Below are 25,052 nucleotides of genomic sequence, written 5' to 3'. Positions count from 1 at the left end.
GTATGCCGGTATTCAAAACAACCTCCTAGATTCTTGGGTCCCATTGGCAAATTGTCTAGTTTCCTCTTTATCTAATGAACCCACATGGCTCTGTCCATTTCTTGTCCATTTCTTTTTGCGTTCTTTACCGTTCCGAGTGAAAAGATTGAGCTGTACCCTTTGCGCAGAGATTTTTTCGAAAAATGGCCAATTTTTGACATTTTTATTTTTCGACATAACTGGGTTCTATGGTACTATAAGATGATCATAAAGCAATATATGATCATATACAGCAATATAAACGCACAATAATTGAATTTTAAAAACTTTAAATTTTGGCCATATTTTGAAAAAATCCCTGAACTATAGTACAGGGATTTTTTTCGAAAAATTGCCATTTTCCGACATAATTGGGTTCTATGGAACTATAAGATGATCATAAAGCAATATATGATCATATACAGCAATATAAACGCACAATAATGGAATTCTAAAAACTTGAAATTTTAGCCATATTATGAAAAATAGCACAATTGATATGCGCAGAGCCTATTATTCGACTCTGCGCATGTTTATGCTATAGTAACCATTTATGTCAAAAAATAAAAGGGTCGAAAATCGGCCATTTTTTGGAAATTTCCCTGTACTATAGTACAGAGATTTTTTTCAAAACAATGGCCAATTTTCGACCTTTTTATTTTTCGATAAAACTGGTTACTAAAGCACAATTAACATGCGTAGAACCCATTATTCGCATCTGCGCATGTTTATTATGCTATAGTAACCATTTATGTCAAAACTGGTTACTATAGCACAATTGACATGCGCAGAACCCATTATTCGTCTCTGCGCATGTTTATTATGCAATAGTAACCATTTATGTCAAAAAATAAAATGGTCGAAAATCGGCCATTTTTCGAAAATTTCGAATAATTACAACATGTTGACCTTTTATTTTTTGACATAACTATAGTTACTATGGCTCTATTAGATGATGATACCATAATATATGCGCATATATGGCAATATTATCGCATAATTATTGAATTTTAAAAAGTGGATATTTTGCCCATTTTTCGAAAAAAAAAACCTGTACTATAGTACAGGAACATTTTTAAAAAATGGCAAAATTTGGACCCTTTTATTTTTTGACATAAATGGCTCTATAAGATGATGATAACACATAATAATTGCATTTGGAAAGTGAATATGTTTGTAACATTAAAAAAAATAAGCACATTTGGTCCAGTGGCAACATAAAGAGACGCAAATATAGACATATATGAATTTACAGTATTTTCGCATTACAGTACCTGATTTCTAAACAGTTCATAATTCGGGTGATTTTTTAAAAATAAACTATAAATTAGTGTGATATGAACTGTGTTAAGTAAATACATAACGCTATCAAGCGTCTCGTATGATGTCTGAAATTTCTTTCAATAATCGTTCATTTGTAAGTTCTTCATCTTGATAATTACGGTACAAGACATGATTAGCTAGTTATTATTAGCATTATTTCTACTCTTTTCATTAATGTGAGTTCAATAAAACATTTGATGTTGAATAGCTTCTCACCAATACGGATCAAGGGGCATGTCAGGCCACGGATAGTCATTTGGTACACAGACAGCCAAGCAGCAGACAGGCCTAGAATATTAATTGCCGTTATCAATTTAACAATCTTACTATTCAAACTACGGTCATGTTTTATGCATTTTTAAATTAGCTTTACCAGGGATGTGTTTCACCCCCATTAACTTGATGATAGCTTTCTATATACATTATACAAAATAAATCACGGCCATTTTTCTTTAGGTAAACATTCTAAATTTCACGCTGGCCAATGTTTATGGTAACGATACAAAACAATAGGACATTTTAATTCTATTTTACTCTTTTCCATTGATTTATCGATTACTTTATTATACGTCTGAATGTCAAAATTATCGTCGCGTCAAGTTTGCCTTAAGGCTTCCAATAAACAGAAAACATGAACATGGACATAGGATTGAAGCAATTCGTCTTCATCAAATAATAAGGGTTTTAAAATTGTCACTGTGACTTATGTATCCGGTTATAAATTAAATGTACTGTCGTCAACGGAGAGTGCGATATACAGCGCTTAACACGCTGTTCTTAAAGCTGGATTCACATTCGGACGCAACGCAAGAACGTATGCGCAACGCAAGTGATTTGGGTGGATTATTCGAACTGTCAACTCGCTTGCGTTGTGTCTACGTCCCTTGCGTTGCGTCCTAGTGGAAACCAAGCTTTTAGAACAATGCGTTGAGTAAGTCAATGTGGATGAGCGAAAGAGCGTTTTAAGCTCCTCTATATTAGCAACAAAATATGTATATAATTATAATAAACTTACGAACAAAATGCATCTTTATCGCAAGTAACCTGTTTTCCACTGCTGGTCACACATGGGTCAAAGGAACATACACAATCTACTTCATGGTTTGTAAATGTTTGCTCCTTTAAAGCACCATCTAGAAAAAAGTAAGACCAGTTTAGTGGACTATTTTAGTGAAATATTGCAATATTCTTTGTATGAATTTCGTTTTTGAAGCAATTTGTTTACTCTACTTAGGCCTATATACTCCATTTTAGTCGTTGTTAGTAATAATACATTAATAAATAAGAAATGAAATTGGTGGAAAAAGGCCCAATAAAACGCATAGTTCTATTTCACCCGAATAGATTTTTTTAAATAAACGATTGCATCATCCAAAGCGGCAATTCCAATATACTGTATGCAATGGTTCGGACAAATTATTATCTTATAGTTTTTATAGTAATTAATAGTTTTGTTATAATGATCCGCAACTTATTTTGGATTTTCCCATAACAATTTATTCTTTGAATTCCGTTCAAACGTTCTTATAACAGTAATAATGAAAAGTGATCGCCTTACCTGTAAACAAAATGATCGCAGTGAAAACAGTTAACATCGCAGTTAACATGACTTCGGAAATATCTGTGTTTACGATCTTAATAGTATGGCATCGTTCTACATCGGATAGAAAAGGAAAATAAACTGATATAAAGTGTGCACGTAAATTAAATGCATTACAGTATCGTTATTAGTCTATAATCAGAAGCCGTAAGTCGTAATTTCTTCAGGCATCCGAATTACAGAGAACAATGGCGAGCGGTGCTTTCCAATACTGTGAACAGTTATTCGCTATTATTATTAACTGGACGTTTTGATCTGCGTCATCCGCACATCTTATAATGTTATACATCTTAATGAGAAATTGAAGGTTTTCTAATCAAAGGGCTGTTTTCCATGTAGGCTGAGCAATACAATTTATCATTACAGTACGAACATTGCCATAAAGAGTGATTGAAAAGCATTTCCGTGTAGTTAAGAAAAGTTAACCGCAACTATAATTAACACACAATAATGCTCTCATCTACATTGTGCGAAACATCATTAAGGTTATAATGTAGTTTTAATCTAAGTATGATAGCGATTCATTTGCTGCTTTCAGTGAATGTTGTTTAATTTTGTTGAAACCAATCATGAATGAAAATATTGCGATTCTTAATAATATTATATAGTATTTATTAAAAAATAAGGTGTGTTGCTTAAAATTAATAAGCTACAGGCAACCTTGTAAAAAACAAGTAACTATTGTAATCTCATTTTTCTAAAAAACAACATATTAAGTATATTATACAACCTAAAGCAGAATAAAACAATAAACGTATTTTAAATACCATTTACACAACATCAGCCGATTTTATCAAAATACAGTGATTATCCAAGCAAATCCTAATACTTATATCCTCCCACAATACATGGGCCACTTATCCTAATGCCACCATCACAAAATGCAGTTGTTATTCAAGCAAAATTGGGATCACTTATCCTAAACCCATCCTCCAAAAATACAGTGATCATTAAAGCAACATCGAGCCCCTTATACTAATCTCATCCTCCAAAAATACAGAGATTATTCAATTGAAATCAAGATTCCTTATCCTAATCCTATCCTCCCAAAACACAGTGATTATTAAAGCAACATCGAGAAAAATTATCCCAATTTCTTCCTCATAACATTACAGTGATTATCTAATTATCTTGGTGTCACGTCTTTAAATTAGTTGTTAACATTAGATTATCATGAATAGATTATCAATTTTAAATCTAGAAATACAAATTGAATTTGCCTTCCTCTGTATAACAGTAACAGTATAAAAAATACGGTACACATTTACATGATCAAATTGTTGAAATTTTTACTGAAATCTTTGCTGGTCCAAAAACAGGGACACCCTACAATAGAAATCGATTTTCGTTTATTCCAGGCTTAATAGTATTGTAACCTTTCGCCTATTTGTTATTATTCAACTTACGTACATTGTAATTAATAATCCATATTTAATTGACGCCCAAATCATATCAACCGATTGCTTTCTAATCTGTCAATGTCTTAATATGTAAACATAAAAATAAGCAATCGAAAGGGACATAGAGTTTAATATATACACTGTAATTCATTATTTCAGCACACGTTACAATAGCAGAAAGCATGCACCATGCTGAACACGCATATGCGCATTGTAAATCATATATTTCTCATTCTGTGTAGCCTATATATACTATATAGTTTGTTGTATAGAAAATAAATAAATTACAATCCATTATTACAATCAAGGGTAGCAGCAATATTAATAGGGAACAGAAAACCGTGTATTGTGATTATTGGGAATTTATATAAACAGTAGTATATAATATACTCTTTTAGTTTATTGATATTAAAACCATTCCATCACTTTAACGTCATCATGATCACAAATGTACATCCGGCCTTCATTTGAAAACGTTATTCCATACGGATCATTCAAACCAATCACAGCTTTCCCACAATAGTTCCATTCTTGATTAAACTTATGAACAGTTTTTCCTTTGTTGTCAACTACGTATAGATTGTCTTTGCTGTCGAAACAAACTCCTCTAAGATCAAATTCTTTTATTGGAAGTGTGATCTTCTTGATCATATCACCAGCTTCCGACGATAATATGTTGATTCCATCTTTTGATCTAACAGCAATTTGATCAAGAGAATTAAAAGCAATAAACCACGGTTGAGAGTAGTTACGCTTCCAGATAATAGTTCCGTCTTTATCGTGAAGATAAACTGTACCTATCGGTGTAGATTGGCCAATACAGATCAAACCTCGGGGACTTACAGAAACGCTTTCGAGGGAAGCATAACGCCCGTCTAGTGTCTCATCTGGACTAAATTTACAAAAACACTTGCCGTCAAACGTGTATTGTTTAACCCATTTAGAATTCCTCTGGGCAACAATATACTTATCATCATTAGTAATAGATACATTCATTTGCTCTTTAGTGCCATCCTTTTCATCTTTTCCAACTTCAAGAGAAAATTTATATTTTCCAACCTCATTGAAAATTTGTATTCGTTTCAATTTTGGATCACAGACAGCGATATCAGAGTCTGGTGTGACAATTACGTCATACGCCCACATGAATTCGCCTTTGCTCTTTCCTAATTGGCCGAAAGTTTTCTTGAGGCGCCACCTATAGCTTGTTGTTATCAGCTTACCTAGTAGTGGATTAATTTCAATCTTATTAGATTCAAATACAATGGTTCCAAAATTAGAATCAACTTCACCAACTGTTTCTCCTTTTAGGTTCTTACTCATCTGCCTAAGCTCTGGTCCTATCATCAAGATGTCACGATCGGTACAAAGATCAACTTGCCTTTGCGCAAGATGATAACTACCTTTTACTTTTCCCAGAGTTAATTTTGTATTATCGACAAACGCATCGATAACTTTCAATCTATTACCACCAACTTTATCGATGTGTTTAATAATCGAATGGAACTCTTCGTTAACCTTTTTAATAACTTCTTCACATCGCCGAAAGGCAGCTTGTTTTGACGAATCAATTTTAGATGTTAATCTTTCTCTAATATGATTGGCATCTTCCATTTTCTTCTCAATTCTTTTCATTGTTAGACAAACAGAATCAAGGTCTTTTGTCAGTTCTTTCTTCACTCTATCTGCCGTTTCAGAAACAGGATAGACCGAATGTTTTGGGCGCGGGTGTGCAATCAGACAGCAAACCTGACAAATGATTATCTCACACGTTTGGCAGAAAAGACGTCTTGTTTCTCCTTTGTGCTGAGAGCACTGTTCCTCTGGTTGGCTTCGTTGATATAACTCTTGAATATTGCTGCTTTTAAGCTCTTCTTCATCAACAACAGTATGACCCCTTAAAGCTGCCAACGTCTTATGATGCTGTCCACATGGTTTGCATATGACACCCTTGCATTCATGACAGTAACCACTACAGCTGGATTGACCAACTTGCTCAGAACACGATGCACAGTTCAGCCACTCTACTTCATCATGGATACCAACTTGCACTCTGTGAAACGACAGCAAATTCAAGACAAACTTGTCATCTTTAAATGCATTTAGGCCACCGTCTGGAACAAACGTATCAGTGCGACATTTTGGACATGAGAATATAGCGCGGCTTCCTTGCGTTTCTATCCATTTATTGATACATTCTCGGCAAAATGTGTGTCCGCATGGTAACAATTTTGGTACATGGTAAAGTTCAACGCAAATGGAACATTCAAGAAAGTCAGTAGCAAGGTCTGCAAGAACATTACTAGCCATGTTCGACTAACAGCAGACAAGGTTGAGTCTGAAAAACAGGCTTGCTAATGAAATCGCATTTATTTGGAACAAGACTTTTAAGTGCGTCGGAAACTCCAATTTTGAAAACGGGTATGAGTAACTTCCGTTTCACTAGCTTGCAGTTACAAATGCCAAAATATTATGATGAATTAGCAAACAAATGATGTAAACATGACGCAATTTAATTGTCAGTCATTGTTATCGAGATTTGATTCTAAATAGGTTGATTTTTTCACACAATCACACAGAGTTTTATATTATATATTTCAAAATGGAAACACATTTAATGTCTAACAAATACTGGGTTATTTATTGAACAAATATCAAGATTTGAAATAATGTAATTAAATTATAACGCTTTCGTTTTGAACGATCACAAGAATTTCATGTGACAGGCCTATATGATTACTGATAACATTTAAGTGAAACAATTATATATAAAAAACACAATTTTCAGCAATATAATTAATTTATTTATGTAGGCCTACATTTTATATTTATGGGGCCTGCATAAGCGTTATTTTTAATTTTAAAACTATCCACCATCTATAGCTACTGTATATGCTATGCTCACGTTAGTACGGTAGATTTGATTACAATATTCATCTTTGTCGTTCATAAGAAACTAATTACCTGCCTTTATTTACAGTATAATAGGCCTAATCAATTTCTGAATATTGTACGAAATATAGATGTGATTGGTTTTAATAATTCTCATCAACGATTGGCTGAATGATAGATTAGCGTGATTGGTTGGAAGTCACAGAAAAACTCACTCAACCAGAACATTCAGTCGATTGGCATTTAATTTTTATTTCTTTAAAAATCTTATTTAAAATGTTACTTTTTACCATTATATTATATAATATTTGAATTGTACATGTAAGTTCGGTGATAGGAGTCGTTATTTTAGGTTAAGTCAGCATTAATATATGTCGAGTCCTAGCTAGCTAGGCCTAACCTCTAAGCCTAAACTAAAAGGACAAGGTAGCCTAAAATAAAAGCCTAGCCTGCTACACAGTGAATATGAATGGGAATGCATTGAGGTACCATAGGCCTGGCTCCTTAGCTAGGCCTAGCCTAGAGCTATGACATGCCTAGCTAGAGGTCCTTAGAGGTTAGGCTACCTACTTCTACACTAGGCCTAGAGCTAGATTAGGCCAAACCTAGACCTACTTTACTAGCTACTGTGTGGGCCTAGCCTAGGGCCTAGGCCTATTCTATTGGCCCGTAGTAGGCCTAGTATTAAACTATGAAACACATTTGGAAAGCCTAACATACTGTAACAACCACATTACCTAAGAGGCCTCGTAGTACAGTATATTTAGAATTATTTCTATTAATATTATTTCTATGATAGAATTGAAATTTCATGAAACATGAAGGCATCTCAAATATTTGCCACTCCACCAGAACCATTGTTCAATCACAAAGGAGCAAGTGTTTCATCAGAAGTGTTGGAGTCGATGCTACAAAATTTGGCAAAAGAAAATGAGAAAAAATTGAAGGAAGGCATAAATAACCAAAACTGCTTCAAAAAGCAAAAAAAAGCAGGTAAGAAACATTTTTATAAATCCATTAACCTAGTTAAGGATGTTCTCACATAATGTTAATTAACATGATTCTTTAGAATTAATTGATCTTTTACTTTGTTTTAGTTGAGTTTATTTTTCTTATGTGTGAAAAGCTAAAACAACCTACTGAAGCAAGATATATGGCCGTAGATATATTCAACAGGTATATTTATTCAATATTTTTCTCTTACTCTTATTTAAATATCAAAATTATGATATCAAAATGACTATAATTATTATATATAATTTAAATCACCTTCAGCAATTCATTCTTATTTGTTACTAACATTTACTGTATTCATATTTAGGGGAGTCCAGTACCACAAATACTTCAACCTGGCACACTAATAATATTGTTTGTTACAATCCTATAGATTTATGGTCAAGCAAGTCTTGAGTTTATATGAATATGTAATGAGCAGTCCAACATACACCCACAAGAAACAAGACTGGCAGAATATAATAAAAAGATTAATGAAGCAAATGACATTAAGAATGTTATCATGCATTCAAGTGGCCAGTAAACTTTGCTCACATTATAAGGTAAGACAGTGGACATGATAATGAAAGCTGAAATTATTGTGGTTCAAAGATTCTTTGTATGAAATTTAGTTTACTAAGGAGGATGACATTTCAAAGGTATTTATTCAGCCAGCATATCTGTTTAACATACAGAGCAAGTTTATATAACAGAAGTTAGAGCACCTTCTAGTGTAGAACTGCTCATTTCACCTCAGGAATGGCTATTTTGTGATTAATACTGTATTACATTTGTGTTTGTTGTTACACAATGAATAAACCAGTTTATGCATGGTAATTTGAAGAAACTAATAAAAGATATTTGACATTATTAAAACAAAAACATGAAAAATGAAGATTAATAGAAAAAAACAAAGAAGAAAAAAGACTTTGAATAGGCAATTTTGCTGTTTTAATAAAGTTAATCACTTCCATAGGAAAAAAAAAAAATAATGTTTTCATTTATATAAACAACAAAATGAACGATTAAATTCAACCAAAAATCCATTGACTTTCAGTCAATTTTGTTGTGTTAAATTACAGTTCAGGTAAGTCATTTTTTTTTCACATTTTTGGTCAAAGTAAATAGATGTGACATTGAAATGACATACGGTATTCAAGAAAAACATTTTTAAAAATATATATTTTTTCAGGGGGACAATATATTTTTAGGTATGTGTACTACATTCTAATATTCTATGACACGATGTTCAAAATGTGTATCAATGCTATTATTTTCCATGTAACTATGCCTGCGTGTGCCATTTACAATATGTTGTCATTAATGCGTACTGTACTCTACCAATTCAAGTCTTTGACAGCTAAAAGGTGCCATCGAATTTTGCATGATTTTGGACTTAATTATTCAATGGACAACACTGTTCAGTCTGAGCTGTGTGTGCTCAAGACATTACAGTATGAAATTAGTACATCTTCACCACTAACATATGTGGAAATCATTCTAGAGGTTATTGGTAAGTACAGTATTGGCAACTAATTTAAACCAATGGGAAACCTTAAAAGATAAATTATACAATATTGTTTTTATTTTGTTTATTGATATTGAAAAAATTAAAATATGATACTTATCCAATACAGTACAAATATATTTCTGTATTAATTTATTTTTTTTGGGACAGTAGGTTAAATTCTAATTTTGTCCATCTCTATTTACAAAATAGCTCATAATGATCACGGAGTAGAGATGAAACCTCTGCATCATATTAGTATACAGATAATAGATCTAGCATATCTAAGAAGACAGTCTATCTATGAACAACTATTTATAACTGCTACTGGTCAACCATGTATATACAAACAGGACAGGTACAGTGTCAAATGAATGCCTTATTGATTAAAGCAAAGATTGTATTGCTTTAAAATTATCTATCCAAATGTTGATAAACCCCACAACTGAAAACATATATTATCTAATAATCATGTGATTTTAAAAAGCATAAACAATGTTTGAAATAATGGTATTCAAACAAGAACATAATACACCAGCCTGTAGCCAGGATTTTTACAAGGTAGTTTTTAAATATATCATATTGAGCTAAACATATTTACCGTCACTTCTGTTGTTGATGTCCCTTTGTTGCAGTTCGTATTTGTTAATCTGTTTTCTTTTTACTGATTTAGGATAAAGTTTGTACCAGTTGAGAATGATTTAATGTTGTTTGCAGTTGCTGTTATAGCTGCATCCTCATATGTTGCTGATCAAAGTACAAGTGATCAAGTAAGCTTTCAATTATAAAATAGAAAAAAAAAAATTAGCATAGCTTATAGTCAGTAAAATAGATATGTTCTTCAGAGTGCAGAATACACAGGGATAAAAAGAGGGTGGAGCACAAACATTAATATTGTACACAGTAGACCTATTAATAAAGCTACATTTAAAATTCAGCTGTAGCAGACCTTATCATGTAATTGTGGGTGCAACAAATGATTACAATGTCCACCTACACTGTGGTAAAAGCAAGATACTCAATACATACTAAATTGTAGTGAAATGTGTACTGATCATTTAAGTCAAAGATAAACATTAAACGACAAGTTATTACCTTCATTTATGGTCCTTAGTGGCCTTAACATCCATCCAGTTAGCAAACACACCTATTTGCTGTTTTGCTCTGTGTGCCACCCTGCAATGAATGTTCTGAATATACCTCTGGGAATGAATGGTGATTTGTGGTTGGTTATTACCTTTTTAAAATACAGCATAACAATAGAGGCTGCATTCTATATAAATGCACATAATGTGTACATTGTTAATCTTTATTTGAATAGTAATATTGGAAATAATTGCAATTTAAATTCACCAAACATTTTCTTGACGACATGAATTCCATTTCATTTCATTAGGTCATTAATCATCTAGAGAAGATAACCGGAATCTGTACTTTAGACATTTTAATGTTTGCCGACATCCTAGTGCGTAATTATGTAGTTTCACAAAAGGATCCACCGACCAGTGTCAAATAAATGTATGGCTTATATGTGTAAAAGATGTAAAAAATCAGACAGGTTGTTTTATATTTATAACAAAAGATCTACTTACCCAATTTGGCAAACAATAAATATTACATGACATATTTGTAAACATAAAAGTGAAAATATTATATATATATATTATCATCCTTTTTATTCACTGTAAACAATTTCAGGAATAACAAAAATACAGACAAAAATATTTTTTTAATGCATATGCATGAATGAATTTTTAAAGATATAAATACAAAATGAATAGTTTTATGTTTAATTATATGACAATTGTATAATTCATTTTTTTTTAAATTAGTAATACAAAAAAAGTGTGCAAAAAGCAAAAAACTTTCTATAGGTAATTATTCATTTTAAACTATTTATAGGAAATCATTATAAAAAGTATTCATTTGAGTAGTGGGAAACAAACATTCAACTTAAAGGAAATGAATACAAATATCCCTTGACAATTCAATAAATTTAAACTAGTTATGTTTAAACAATAAATTTCTTTTTTCATGTTTATACATAGGTTATTATTTTCATTATATATATATTAATTATTTGGAACAATTGAAGTTGGGTACGAAGCTGAAAATAAATTTACAAAGTTAAAACTATGGCATTTATTTTTTTCTTATTAAAAAATAATCTGGATAAAAATAGGGTTGAAATTTAAATCCAATTTTCTTGTGAAACTGCTTGACAGATCTGTGGGAGATGAGTGATCTCTTAGGATACAAAACTGATTCAAGTTTACCCTTTTAAGGTCACAATTTATTGAAAAAATGAGATTCTAGTTTCTATGGACAAAAATATTGCAATGGGCATTTATTAGATCCTGGATTTCAATCATCTACTGAATTCATTTTAATTGTTAATAAAATAAATATCAAGTTATAGTTGGTTATAAAAAATCTAACTATAATTGGTTTTTATTATTTTTTCCCTTAACATATTTTGTATAAAAATGTAGAAATATTCCATTTTTTGGGGAATATAATTAATTAGTGGTATTGTATTTGTTTAGTTTTATAAAACATGTCAAACTTGAATTGGCATGGTCCTTCCATTATGCGTCTGAATATAAAGTTATTAGCTTGTCTTGCATTAGGTGAATGAGTAGGTTGCGCAATGGTTCGTACCCATTCAATGCCTTGTAGCTACCGATCAATAACAGCTTCCTCTTCGCCCGAGTCAATGCCACGTTTAAACGACGAATATCATGTAACAACTCGCCCTGAATTGTAAGAAGTGAGTGCATTATTAGTGAGAGAAGGAAGTTAATGAAGTCTCTGACAAATAACAATATTATAAATAGAAACACTAACCTGTGTGGCAGTTTTGACAAATGATACAATAATAACTTCTTTATCTCTTCCTTGATATTTATCTATAGTGTTCACTTCTACCTGGGAAGCGTCTACAGCTAGGCTTGGTAGCATTGATTCAACTAATAAACACTGGTTTCTATAGGGTGACACCAAGCCTATATCTGTACCCTTACAACCACACTTTAAACAAACAAAAAATAATATCAAACCCTCAGTTATAAGAAAAACTACGAACATGTGTTTATAAACCCAGCTTATACCCAACAATACAATAAGGTAGTCTGGTCAATATCCACATAGATCATTTTCAAATTTCATATTAAACAATTTTGTAACATAATGCCAACTATTGCCATCATGGTTATAGAAAATAAACACTTACATTAAGCAATCCATCTACTAATTTAATCATAACATTTGCTTCATTTTGATTGGTGCTATATGAACTTTGACAATCGCTTTCAACCTAAAATAAAAGACCACAAATAATTAAATGCTCTCTAACCAAATGCAACAATTGAAACAAATGTTTTGATGTTTCAAGTTCTTTATTGAAAGAATAATTAAAGTTTGCAGTACATTATTGAATGAGGGTAATAATAAATAATATTATATAACACCTATATAAATTCCTGTCATTTGATTGGACGAATGTGGGTCACATGGCGTGCAATAGTACGCACTATTCAACGATCGTTAAATAGTACTTTTTGAAACATTTTTGTGTACGAAAAAAAAACGTCTAGATGTTATATAAAACAAATAATGAATGTTTTGTATTCGTGTAATGGTACAAATAATGGCACTTGGTGAATGATGAAAGGTTATATCAACTCGGCTTTGCCTCGTTGATATAACCTTTCATCATTCACCTCGTGCCATTATTTGTACCATTGCACTCATAAACATTCATTATTTGTATACTATACTTCATATAAAATGTTATACTTACATCATCCATGTTCAAAAACCTAACAGTAGATTTCGGATCCAACAATTGTAGTAACCATTTTACCTGGTTAAACTTCTAACAATAACACAAATAAATTAGGTAAATGTTGGACAAATTTTGTAAACACAAATCACATAATCAACTTAATTGAAATTAATTTTATTTATAGTTTAAAGCAAACTGTACTTACATTTCGAAAAGCATCCCAATTTGTTAAGCTTAAAGTAGATCTTGCAACTTTGTCAGATCCGCATTGAAGAGCGCCCCCATACACCAAAATATTACTCAGTTTCATAATCTCCAAGTTCATTCGGTATTGAAATGTTAACGAGATTGTAGCACTCGGGTGAGATGTAGCTAAACGTTTGAATAAACTCTCATCCATTCCTAAAAGTCTGTAAAACAACATTTAACACCATTCTATATAAAAATATTAAATTGTTTTTTCATCTTGTTGAAAGATACCAAACTCTCTGAATATAATATAAAATACATTCCCAAAACAAAACCAGACTTTTTCTTGCGGTCCAAAATGTCCAAAATTGTTTTTTTAATTAATAAAAACACATTCAGAATACCCAACTTTCCAGAAAAGCAGATATATTAGCATAGTCAAGGGTTTTCAGAATTGGAAGTGTTAAATGTACAAGTACTTCTCTATTCTTTTATTTATTGTTTTAAATCAGTACTTTTGAATAAAAAATCATTAGTTACTTGCAATTTGAAAATTACTAATTCATTACAATTACTTTAAACAAATTATTATTAGTTGAATTGAATTTAATTTTAAGAACAGTGATAGTGAATGTCATTAATCTTGATAATTGTATTTAACTACTATGAAATAGCTTTGTGTCAGGGAGTTGAGTAATTGGCCAGATGTTTGGTCTACTCTGATGTAATTTCGTACTTTTCATTAATCATGCTGTTACATTTAATTTAAAACCATAATAGCACATACTTAGCATGTTTACTTTGAACAAGTGGTGGAAGTTGATGATGATCCCCAACCAAAACAAAGCGGTTAGCTAGCAGCAATGGACCGAGGCAAACTGGTTGGCTAATCTGGGAAGCCTCATCGACGATACAAACATCAAAGTGACGTTGAGAGAAGATGGCATGCTTGGAGCCTAGACAGGTGGTGGCTACAATAGGCTGAAAGAGAAATATAGAGATGGTAGTATTAGGATCAAGTATTAGGGCAGAGATAGATAGAGGAACTTAGAGGTGATCCTTCCAAAGTTGTAATCAACTTTTGTGAGTAAAATTCATTTTGAATAAATTGTATATATTTACTTATTTAGTTTTTCCTTTGTTTAATTTTGTAGCATTTATTTAAATTGTTGCTTTATTAGATGTTAGATTTTCCAATTTGGATGCAGAGTTCCACTTTTGTAAAAGTACCAATAAATTATTACATTAATTTTAAAATAACATGAATGACGCACATACCACTGTATTGTAAATGTGTGTAATTTCTTCAATACCCTTAGCTCGTTTCGCAACAGTTTCCTCAGAGAAACGGCGTACATCTGGGTGAATGCTAAGTGATCGACCAAGGCGAATGAACTTCACGTCGTGTTTACACAGCTTTAGTAAGATGTTATCAATTGCAGAATGTGTATAGCTTGTTAATAAAACTGACTTTCCATAATACACGAGTACTCTCACTAAAGCAACAATGGTGGTTGTTTTGCCTACAAATATAATAGATGAAGAAGTGCAAATTTGTATAAATACAATACAATAAACAATAATATAAGGTATTGTGTAAAATAAAACTCTGTCTACACTATCAAATTTTATGTGACAAAAAATGTGATGTGCCCATATATGGACATGAAGATGTCATATCATTACCATATTTAAGCGTATCACTACCATATTTGGGCACATCACACTTTTTTTTGCCAAACTAGTTTCATAGTGTAGACAGAGCTTATGGTTGGTGGTATAACATTGATTATTATGATAGCATAACAAAACTTTATTTTCTTCTTTTTTGGAAATACACGGTATACCACAAACCTTATTTTATAATATAATCCAAATTTCCTCAGTTTGCAGTCAAGCTTGAGGACCAGAATAATACATTTAACATTTTTAACATAACATAATACACAAAACAGAATGTATAAGCTTTTTTATTCTCATTGTGTATACTGCTCTACATATGCAATGTGTTTTTTTCTACATACAGTAATCTGTCTTTTTAAGTAAAATTCAAAAACAAGCATTTTATTAAGAATTGTATTGACTACTCACCTGTTCCAGGCATACCAACAACCAATGTGTAATCATTGCTTCTTAGTACTTTATCAATGACACATCTCTGATCTTTATTTAAGTCAGCTAGGATTCCTTTTACTAAAGAAAAGTAAAACTATGTTAATAACCACTTTCCAACCAATTATAAATCTTTAACTACTATGTCAAATATAAATATTGATAATTATCTAATACAGGGATTTGAAACAATTCTGAATTTCATTTTAATTTTTATTTTCTAAGCTTATAAATTCAATCAATCAAACACTAAGATGTCCACTTACTTCTTGATATGTTAATATTATAACCCACCTATCATGTGCTGCACATTATGTTTTCCATTTTAATAATTAGGGTACTACTGTATTTAGAATTTTTTTTTAGTATTTTCTGTGACGCTCAATTTGGTGACAGATATTGGCTCTGCATATAGTTATGATTTGATTTACTACAATAAGAATTAAATATTACACCTACTAGGCTCCATAAATATGTTTATGATTTAGAGTATTAAGAATATCGCAAGCAAGCCAATGTGTACCTTTGGCGTGGACATTGGTTGGTAGATCAATGGGAGCATCCTCAAAGCCCGGTTGCTTAGTATCCAATATAAGCTGTCGTATATGAGAACTGTAATGAGAAACCAAACCCGGTTCTACAACTGTTATATGTATTCATATGCAAGTCAATGGCTAAGTGGTTAAAGCAGGGGCACCGTTTACCATACCTAAAGAGTGAACAATATCGGAATGGGTTCTGACTCGCTCCTAGTTCTGGTGGTGGAGTAGTTCCAGCATACACAGTTGAACCCAGTTCATCCTTCGAGACATGTAAGTGTTACCCCGGTGAACTGGTTCAATAGTTGATAGGACAGTGATTAATTTACTATTGGTAATCCTTGGCCACATGTGCCTAAAGACATAACATCAAATAAAAGAGACAACACTGTGAGCCAATTTGAAGATACATTACCTTGTAGGCTCATTTTTCATCAAGTTTCCCAGGTTGACCAAGCTGGACGCCATACTGTTGTAACTATCATCCTTGTCAAGTCTGTATATCGCATTCTTACCTCTTGTTCTCAGTTCCCTGTAAATAGCATTTTAAAATAAATAAATGGATCAATGATCTGTAGAAGAATATTTTGTACATATTTATATGGTGATGATGGTTTCCACAGCATGGCCAAGATTTAGAGGAGAACGACTGGCACTAATTGGGAGAGGCCTTTGCCCAGAAGTGGGCTGAAGAAAGATTGTTAAACTTGTTAACAATTATGTTCCAAATATCATCTTTCCATCATCTTTTTTTAGAATTTTAAATAATTCACAAACCTGTCAGTGGCTATGACAACATATTCACTAGTTACTTCTACAATAAATCCAACACATAGCGCTACTTCATTTGTTTTCTCCTTGGTTACTGCTAACCTTTGACCTACAGTCAATTGCACACTTGTAAGAGGTTTATTGCTGAAAAAGAAGTGAACAGAGTTTTTATTCACTGTATATAAATGGGCTTTTTAAAAACCAATGACTCAATATCTCAAAGTATTAAAATTGTATCCAGCCTGGAGTTGTAACTTGGAGAGTTAGATGCTCAGCCACTGATCACAGAATGCTAAAATGTGTTTTTATGACAAAATACAACTACCACTTCCAAGCATCTTGTGTATATGCTTTGAGAAAGACAGTGAATGAACACACTTATGATTATGTATTGATAATAATAGTAATATTAACCTGGGATGAAGTGGTTTCCGTTTAAATGTCAATAAATATTGACTTGAATTTTCACCAGGTTTGCAACTTGTGAGGAGCATACCACTGTAGCATTGGTCCTTCTGTTCTCTGCAAAAGATTTTTAGAAAATAATTGATCTATAGCATTAAGCTCTGTCTACACTATCAAAGCTTATGTGACACAAAAATGTGATGTCATATCACTACCATATTTGGGCATACCACTACCATATTTGAGAACATCACACTTTTTATTTTAGATAGTGTAGACAGACCTTTTTTTAAATTAATAATGATAATTCTGAATTACAAGTTTAGGTAAAACTTTTAATGGAAAAACATTGGATAATCAGTAAACACAATAAAGATTAAAAACACTGAAATACTTCTTCAAAATTTAAACTGTACCTTTTCCAAGCGTCAACAAGCCACATTTCACTGTTGATTTTTCTTTGTTCTGCTGAAGTGTGTTCCAACATACACATGAGAAACCATTCTCTAAAATACTGTAGTTCCTCTTCATTTAAATGTTCCAACTTCTCTTGGTAGAACTTTGCAATGTTCTCACTCAAAATTACTGGATTTGACTCGAGTCTGAAAAAGATTAAATTTAGAAATTATTTCTCACTTTATAATTTATTTCTTAAGCACATATTCAATACAATAACAAACATAGACCACATTTTCAAGTCTTTTTATTCTGCAGGGTTACATAGTGATACATACAGTTAATAGAGCCCTTTTGTTTTCAGATTGCTATTCGAAAGTCAATAAGCACTGGAGTCAGAAACATGGGCATGTACAAAATGACTGTTAACCATCAAAAAGGGCAGATAAATGTCCAAGCTACAATGCTTCTCTATTTCAATTTTATACATCACCACATCTACTAAATTAGAGAAATTAGTACGTTTTTAACAAGAGAAAGTGTCACAAAAAATATAAATGTTTTTTACCTGTGTAAAAGAGCACAATGATGAAGCTCTGAACACTTGGTGCATGTAAAGGTATCTTGGATTGGTTCAGGTAGGAGAGGTAAAGACCAGCTCTCTTTATTCTCACCTTTGCTTGGGGATTGTGTGATAAAGTATGCTAAATGGTTGCGAAGGTTTATCAACTCTGGAATATAACATTTGTATCATATTTTATATACTTGTTTGACAATCAAAAACAAATATTTCCAAATAAAATGAAAGGTATTACTTATTTATTAAGTTGATCATTAAATTCTACATTCTTTAACAGTTTGAACAGAAGCACCATAACCAGATAACAATTAATCAAAATATACTTATTAAAATGATTATATTGGATATGATATAAGGCTTAAATGTTACCTCTTTTATCCATGTGTGTTGCTGGTACTGATATCATGGATCCAGTTTTGAGATATAAAAGAAATCCAAGCTCTTTACTGCAACCTAGTTCACTCAACAGAAAACTGTAAAGCAACAACTGAAATATGGAAGACGTACTTTATTTAGATAAAATAACTTTGAAAAATGCAGCATTACAACATATGGAATGTAGTATGACTAGAAAAGTTACCTTAACATACAACAAATAAAGTAATTTATATGATATATATTTACATTATATATTACTTGTGCTAAAGCTCTGTCTACACTATCAAATTAATTTGACAAAAAAAAGTGTGATGTGGCCAAATATGGTAGTGATATGACATCATCATGTCCATATATGGGCACATCAATTTTTAAACTTTGATAGTGTAGAGTTTTATGGACAAGTAAATATGAGGGCAGCAAACCATGTTAATCACTTTACCTGACTCCGATGTTCCATAGAATTTGTTTCTCTTCCTGTCTTCAACTCTAGAGGGAGTATAAGTGTCTGTTTTTGATGAGGTTTTTCGCGGTGAATCTGTATTATGTAAAGAAGATGTGAACCCATCAATTAAAAATACACTTTATTGCACTCATTTTTTTTCATCTATTCTTTATTTTGTCGATGGCTCTAAATAATACAAAGAGGCTACTGCAATATCCTTACCTTGACTTCAACAGTCAAATCGACCTTGCCTTTGATACCCCATCGTGGTGAGCAGACATTCTCTTCAATATCTTTCAATTCAGAAACACACATGGAGCTTTTTGATGGCTTCATCTCATTAGGGCTGCAAAAAAACAAAAAATACTAACATTAATTTTAAATGACATACAAAAACATATTAGTGTTTCAGTTTTTAAGAAAGTTTCTTACAATTTGACATCAAGAGATGATGATATCTTTGGAACAGCACAGTAATACTTTCTAGCCCAGGCTATGATTGGTCCAACATACTCGTCAACTACTTGCAGCACATCTTCATCTCTCAGGCCTATTCTAAACCTACAAAAACCAAGATAAAACAATAAAAAAGTTCTGATGCCAGTGGTTGAACTAAGATTTTGAAATGGGGTCAATGGCCTAAAAATTGCTGAACTTTGTCTAATGTTCTATGATCTTTCCCAATGTATCTTGCCTAAAGGAAGACTTACATGTCATTTATAATAGAAGGTGTTCTCAAAACTTCTTTTGCAGTCATCTCCAAAAATTCTTTATTAAATGTTTTCTTACTTATTGCCTACAAAAATAAAAAAAGAAAAGGGGTAATAATCTTGCATATGTTTACATATATAGCCAAAGCACCTGACTGTTGAGGTACTCCTCATAAAACAGCCTGTAGTGCATTAAAATGTTACAAGTTATAACTAGCATATTTTAGTATTTTTATTCTGCTCTGCACTGCATTGAGCACTTCTGCCATCATTACCTGGTCAACGCTTACAACTCGCTACTATGTTTACATATGTATATTCAGTAGTAGTCACCAATTAGTACATTTTTACTTGAGTGGAGTGGCCGAGTGGGTAAGGCAGGGACGCCGCCGCAAACCATAGCTATACAATCGGCACAGGTTAAAGTCGCTCCTCGACCATTGTTCTGGTGGTAGAACAAGTCTTCTTGGATAAGGACTTAAAACTGGAGGTCCAGTGTACACATCTGGCTTGTGTGCACTTTAATGAACCTAATACATCTTTCGAAGAGTAGGGGGTGTCCCCGGTGAACTGGTCCATTCAGCCCTTGTCATTGTGTTCACCCATTTACATAGAATATAGAAAATAATTCAAAGAGTGATTTTGTACACACCTTTTCAAACACTTCATGGAGAATTGTTCCACATAACATAGCTTTATTGGAAAAATCTGCACCCTGCAACCAAGATAATATAATGTGGTTGTAACAAAATGTCATTGAATTTTATTACGGTTTTAACAAAAAAAAAAATAAATACCTTAAACCTTTCTCTTAAAACAGACCTGGAAAAAGCAGAAAGTAAATGACTTAAAATTCCATAACTATAATTATTCAACTTGAATGAAATAAAAGAAAGAATCAACAACAAGATATTGATTAAGACTAGAAAATAACTAAATGAAAGGTATTAATTTTATATAGTTAACTTCTTTTGTTCAACTACATGGCTAAAAGATGAACGACTAAGATGAAAGTTAATAATCAGAGTACCTACCTTCTTTTACATTTTATACTGCCAGCTATTGCAGTACCTGTTAATAGTATATCTGGTTTTAATACTATGAAGTTATTACTCTGATTAACAACAATTTGATTCGATTTGTCAAATGCACCATGAATAGCTACCACCATACCCTCAGATATCGGCATCTGACACCTTTTAGAAAAAAAACAAAATGGAAGACTACAGTTAATAATATACAGGACACATTAATAAACCGATGCTTACAGCGGCTTTAAATGGCGAAATATTCATTGCAGTAAAACACAGATACTCAAAAGTACTTACCAAGTTCCTTTAAGAGTACACACTTTTAATACACCATCTAATTCAGCCTTAACATGAACTTCTTTTTGACTGCAAAGAAATAAATAAATATATCTCATTTAAGTAAACTCCTTGTCTGTAAATTGGTCACCAATGAACTCTTTACCTTCACTTACAATTTAGTTTCTCCAGCTAGTCTCAGATACTGTACAGTTATATTTAGCCTAGGCTGTGTTTATACAACACCCTAAAATTGAACATGCATTTCACTTGGTGTGTTGTAGCAACCCCCAAAAAACTGTAATAATAATAGCAATTATATTCTTAAATGTTTATTTGTAATATGTCTGCATCATAGTAAAGCAAATAATAATGTTTATAGTATTTTTGATGTTCTGATATTTGCTTTTAAAATGATGTATCCCTGTAGTATTCATGTCTGTTATATTGATTGTTTTAAATAATATAAATATTGTATAATATTGCACTATGAAGGGCTAGTGTTGCCCGAAAGCTCTGCTAACTTTTCTGGCTGTTTTACTTCTCGTTTTGATTTAGCTTTTCGCTTTTATTTTGTATCTCCATTGAGATTCAGCCACTGATACCTACAGCATTGTCATTTTTTCAGTAATTTGCCTTTGGATTTATTGTATAATAGTAATATACATTTTAAAATTTTGAAAATTTACTCATATTATTTCCATTTTAATTGGCAAAATAATATTGAGTCTTGAATCATCAGGTTATGAGCATTTCAATGTTGTCAATAGATATAATGTATAGGCAACTTATAAACAATACATATTTTGTGTTTAGTATCAATAATTTCTATGAACTTACAATTGTTGATCAACCACTTTGACAACGATGTATCGGTTCAGATCTGGATATTCTGGTTCATCACTTGATTGTGCCGACTGATCCTTGAATGGAAAGAGGTCACTAAAAGTCCTTTGAAGATCAGGGCAACTATCTGAATCCTGTATAAATGAAATACAGTATTTCAATACTAACAATTTAGAATTCAATGGTTTTGTCTTTTCTAAAGTGTAAATAAAACTATTATTGTGTGGTCCATTCACTTTCTTTAAAATGTCCTCAGTCATACTTTAATATTTGAAAGCATTCAATGATGCAAATACAACAATACACATATATATGGGATATTTAGTTAGTCAATAGTCCTGAAAACTGTGGTTTCCATAATCCATCATTCCTTGATTGATAAATAAGATATACAACTTACTTGTGACATCATAGCTACATCTTCTTCTACCAAACTGTTATCCATGCTTTCCAAAAAGGCCTTTGTGTTGGGGGTCAACAACTAAATAATGTAAAGGAATGCTGTGGAGTGAATTCTTTTTCAACCCGATACCAGGGCATAAAGCGTGATTACAGGATAGTAATATTGAGAGTGTATGCTCCTATCCGAAGACCATCATGTATGTCAGAAACACATTATATAACTAATTAACTATTCTATATAGATACTTACGTCTTCAGCTGTGCTGACCTTCTTAGTTGGTGTATAAAGGTCGTCAGGTTGAAGTTTACTCTTGGTGTCAAAGGAGCAGCCTAACAGGTTGGTAGCTTTTACTTCATCTGTATTGGCACATATATCTATATCTGCAGAGTTATCTTTTACAAGAAAGGAATCATCAATCTTGGCCACTTTTGTGGTGTCTACAACAGATGAACAATCAACTTTATCAACAGTGTTACCAGTCTCAACTACATTAGCATTTTTAAATACAGAAACACTGTCAACATCATCTGCAAATGAACTAACTACATTTTCTAATCTTTTCTCAGAAAATAAAATCTTGTTACAAGTACTACTCTTGGCAAAAGGATTTCTTAGGTTAGTTGATGGTTTTCGTTTTTCATTTGGAGAGATTCCTTTGGTTGATCCTCGTTTAAGGTGAAGTCTTAAAGGTTTGATAGTGCCATCTTCCTCCACGTGTACATCTGCTTTGTTTTTACCATGTTTCCGCTTAGTAGTCTTCTGAACATTGTTTTTTAATCTATTGTACTGAACACTTTTCCTCTGTGAGCTTTTCTGGAAAAGTTCTTCAAGTCCAGCATTAAGAAAGTCTTCATCATCGTCACTCAAACTGGAATTTAATATGATAGTTGTACTTTCAACTTTATTATCTATAGATAAATTGCAACACACATTCTGTTTTGTTTCAATTTTATCTGAAATGTTCTGAACAGCTAACACTGATACATTAGCACCTTTAGAAGAAACTTGAGTAGTTCTTAGTGCTTTTTTATAGCTACGAGAAAGTTTTGCCCCTCTGCTATTGCTTAGTAAATGTTCAATTTCTGTATGGTTCTTCTTAGTTTCAATTCCAATGCCAATCATGTCACTGTATAACTCATGCTTTAATAATTCACTTTCTTTCAAATTTTCTTTGTATGTCGTATGTAGTTTCCTTATGTTTTCATTCTCTACAAATGTTAAATCCAACGCTCTTCCTTTAGTTGTCTTCTCCAGGTTTTGACTTCTAAATCTTGACGATTTCATCTGACTGACTGGCGTCTCTGGGACGATGTGTGTTTGATATAGCAAGCTTCCTTGGCTTGTCTTTGGAGTTGAGGCATTTCCTGAATCTCCTTGATCTGGAGTATTAGGAATTTCTGCAGGTAAAAGATCATTTGACAAAATTATACAATATACAAAGTTTATGTTTTATTTACTCATTCTATATTCATGTAATAAAACATGTGTATGGGTCTAAAAACACAATATTTCTCATCAAATTGGAAGTCTTATCCTGTAGATCATTTAGTTCAGCTCACTCTATCAAGAATAATACTAAATAACATCTTACCAATAATTTGCCGCTTACTGTCATCTTCTATATTATTTGTAGAAAGATTCATATCTCCTTGCTTTTCCGTGGATGTTGATGGTACATTGTCTCTTCTGTTTAGGAACTTATCATCTTTGTCAGGTATGCAAGAGCTTGACACTTCCTTTTCCGTAGTACCATTACAATCTGTTTCTGGGTCAATTAACTTCTCAGCAGGCTTAAATTTTAAAACAAAATTGATGAAACTGTTATACAAATTATCAAATTATTGATTTAATTCAATGTTTTTATTCTACAAATATGACAAACATCAATTTTTAAATGTGCAAATCATTTTAAAAACAGATTAAAATAGTTAAATAAACCTTAGGCCTAGTAAAGAAACTTTCCAGCGACAACTGTCCACTCTTCTTCACGTTCTTTGCCTGAAAATTTAAAGTATAATAAACACAGTAAGTAGTAAAGATATGAATTAAAAATTTGTATTTGTTTTTTATAAATAGGCATATGTCTACATTTGTAGTTACATAGACATCACACTATGTACTATATAGGTACTCTAAATACTTGGGATTTTTGTTTAACTCACCACAGCTGAAGATCTTGAAAGTTTACCCATGCTAACAGCAAGTACAGTTATCAACACCAAACAAAGCTTCAATTAGAAATGAATGCACTGTGTGCAGCAATCTACTGTTTATGTAGGCCTACTGCTGTCTCCTGCAGGGAAATGCAGTACACCACGCCTACTACTTAATGGACTAGCCTAGTACGTAGGCCTACTCCTCATACTCATACACAACACTAGCCTCTATTATAGACACTAGAGAGGCTTTTATTAGTATTATTAGAGTAGTAGAGGGCCTAGCTAGACTGCA

General features: G+C 32.2%; 3 protein-coding genes and 1 long non-coding RNA gene across 4 annotated transcripts; 1 reads left to right on the top strand and 3 right to left on the bottom strand.

The window, feature by feature from the left end:
* Positions 1 to 1,186: 1,186 nt before the first annotated feature.
* Positions 1,187 to 10,926, bottom strand: LOC140040498 (uncharacterized). Its single transcript, XR_011842727.1, has 5 exons — positions 10,829 to 10,926; positions 10,335 to 10,508; positions 2,900 to 2,995; positions 2,357 to 2,474; positions 1,187 to 1,629 (listed from the first exon to the last, which is right to left on the bottom strand). It is a non-coding gene; the product is annotated as an uncharacterized lncRNA (long non-coding RNA).
* On the bottom strand, positions 3,543 to 6,680 carry LOC140039690 (uncharacterized). The gene has a single exon (XM_072085310.1). It carries the CDS (start codon positions 6,649 to 6,651, stop codon positions 4,750 to 4,752), a length of 1,902 nt encoding a protein of 633 aa, XP_071941411.1. The 5' UTR covers positions 6,652 to 6,680; the 3' UTR covers positions 3,543 to 4,749.
* On the top strand, positions 7,411 to 11,837 carry LOC140039691 (cyclin N-terminal domain-containing protein 1-like). The gene is made up of 8 exons (XM_072085311.1): positions 7,411 to 7,554; positions 8,033 to 8,226; positions 8,331 to 8,409; positions 8,621 to 8,789; positions 9,577 to 9,739; positions 9,947 to 10,091; positions 10,407 to 10,503; positions 11,130 to 11,837. Exons 2-8 carry the CDS (start codon positions 8,052 to 8,054, stop codon positions 11,247 to 11,249), a joined length of 948 nt encoding a protein of 315 aa, XP_071941412.1. The 5' UTR covers positions 7,411 to 7,554; positions 8,033 to 8,051; the 3' UTR covers positions 11,250 to 11,837.
* On the bottom strand, positions 11,620 to 24,793 carry LOC140039300 (DNA replication ATP-dependent helicase/nuclease DNA2-like). Its single transcript, XM_072084905.1, has 29 exons — positions 24,764 to 24,793; positions 24,540 to 24,599; positions 24,193 to 24,391; positions 22,851 to 23,998; positions 22,599 to 22,679; positions 22,193 to 22,332; positions 21,374 to 21,442; positions 21,080 to 21,241; positions 20,843 to 20,867; positions 20,698 to 20,760; positions 20,046 to 20,131; positions 19,768 to 19,896; positions 19,558 to 19,681; positions 19,333 to 19,428; positions 18,882 to 18,999; positions 18,501 to 18,663; positions 17,953 to 18,138; positions 17,546 to 17,653; positions 17,138 to 17,275; positions 16,776 to 16,892; positions 16,345 to 16,433; positions 15,801 to 15,902; positions 14,988 to 15,232; positions 14,497 to 14,690; positions 13,726 to 13,930; positions 13,536 to 13,610; positions 12,966 to 13,049; positions 12,581 to 12,763; positions 11,620 to 12,489 (listed from the first exon to the last, which is right to left on the bottom strand). Exons 1-29 carry the CDS (start codon positions 24,791 to 24,793, stop codon positions 12,322 to 12,324), a joined length of 4,587 nt encoding a protein of 1,528 aa, XP_071941006.1. The 3' UTR covers positions 11,620 to 12,321.
* Between the last annotated feature and the right edge of the window lie 259 nt (positions 24,794 to 25,052).

This window comes from Antedon mediterranea, chromosome 2 (assembly GCF_964355755.1).
Source record: "Antedon mediterranea chromosome 2, ecAntMedi1.1, whole genome shotgun sequence".
In the NCBI taxonomy this organism is placed as follows: domain Eukaryota; kingdom Metazoa; phylum Echinodermata; class Crinoidea; order Comatulida; family Antedonidae; genus Antedon; species Antedon mediterranea.
The sequence above is the reverse complement of the archived record's forward strand: the minus strand, read 5'-3'. Positions and strand labels throughout refer to the sequence as shown.

Excerpts from the sequence above, each read along its gene's own strand:
- LOC140039300 (XM_072084905.1), bottom strand. The coding sequence starts at position 24,793 with ATGGGTAAACTTTCAAGATCTTCAGCTGTG. Across the intron at positions 24,600-24,763 it reads TTTCAAGATCTTCAGCTGTG|GCAAAGAACGTGAAGAAGAG; the intron begins GTGAGTTAAACA and ends TTAAATTTTCAG. Across the intron at positions 22,333-22,598 it reads ATGTAGCTATGATGTCACAA|GATTCAGATAGTTGCCCTGA; the intron begins GTAAGTTGTATA and ends TCATTTATACAG.
- LOC140039691 (XM_072085311.1), top strand. The coding sequence starts at position 8,052 with ATGAAGGCATCTCAAATATTTGCCACTCCACCAGAACCATTGTTCAAT. Across the intron at positions 8,790-9,576 it reads AACTTTGCTCACATTATAAG|TCTTTGACAGCTAAAAGGTG; the intron begins GTAAGACAGTGG and ends TACCAATTCAAG. Across the intron at positions 10,504-11,129 it reads ATCAAAGTACAAGTGATCAA|GTCATTAATCATCTAGAGAA; the intron begins GTAAGCTTTCAA and ends TCATTTCATTAG.
- LOC140039690 (XM_072085310.1), bottom strand. The coding sequence starts at position 6,651 with ATGGCTAGTAATGTTCTTGCAGACCTTGCTACTGACTTTCTTGAATGT.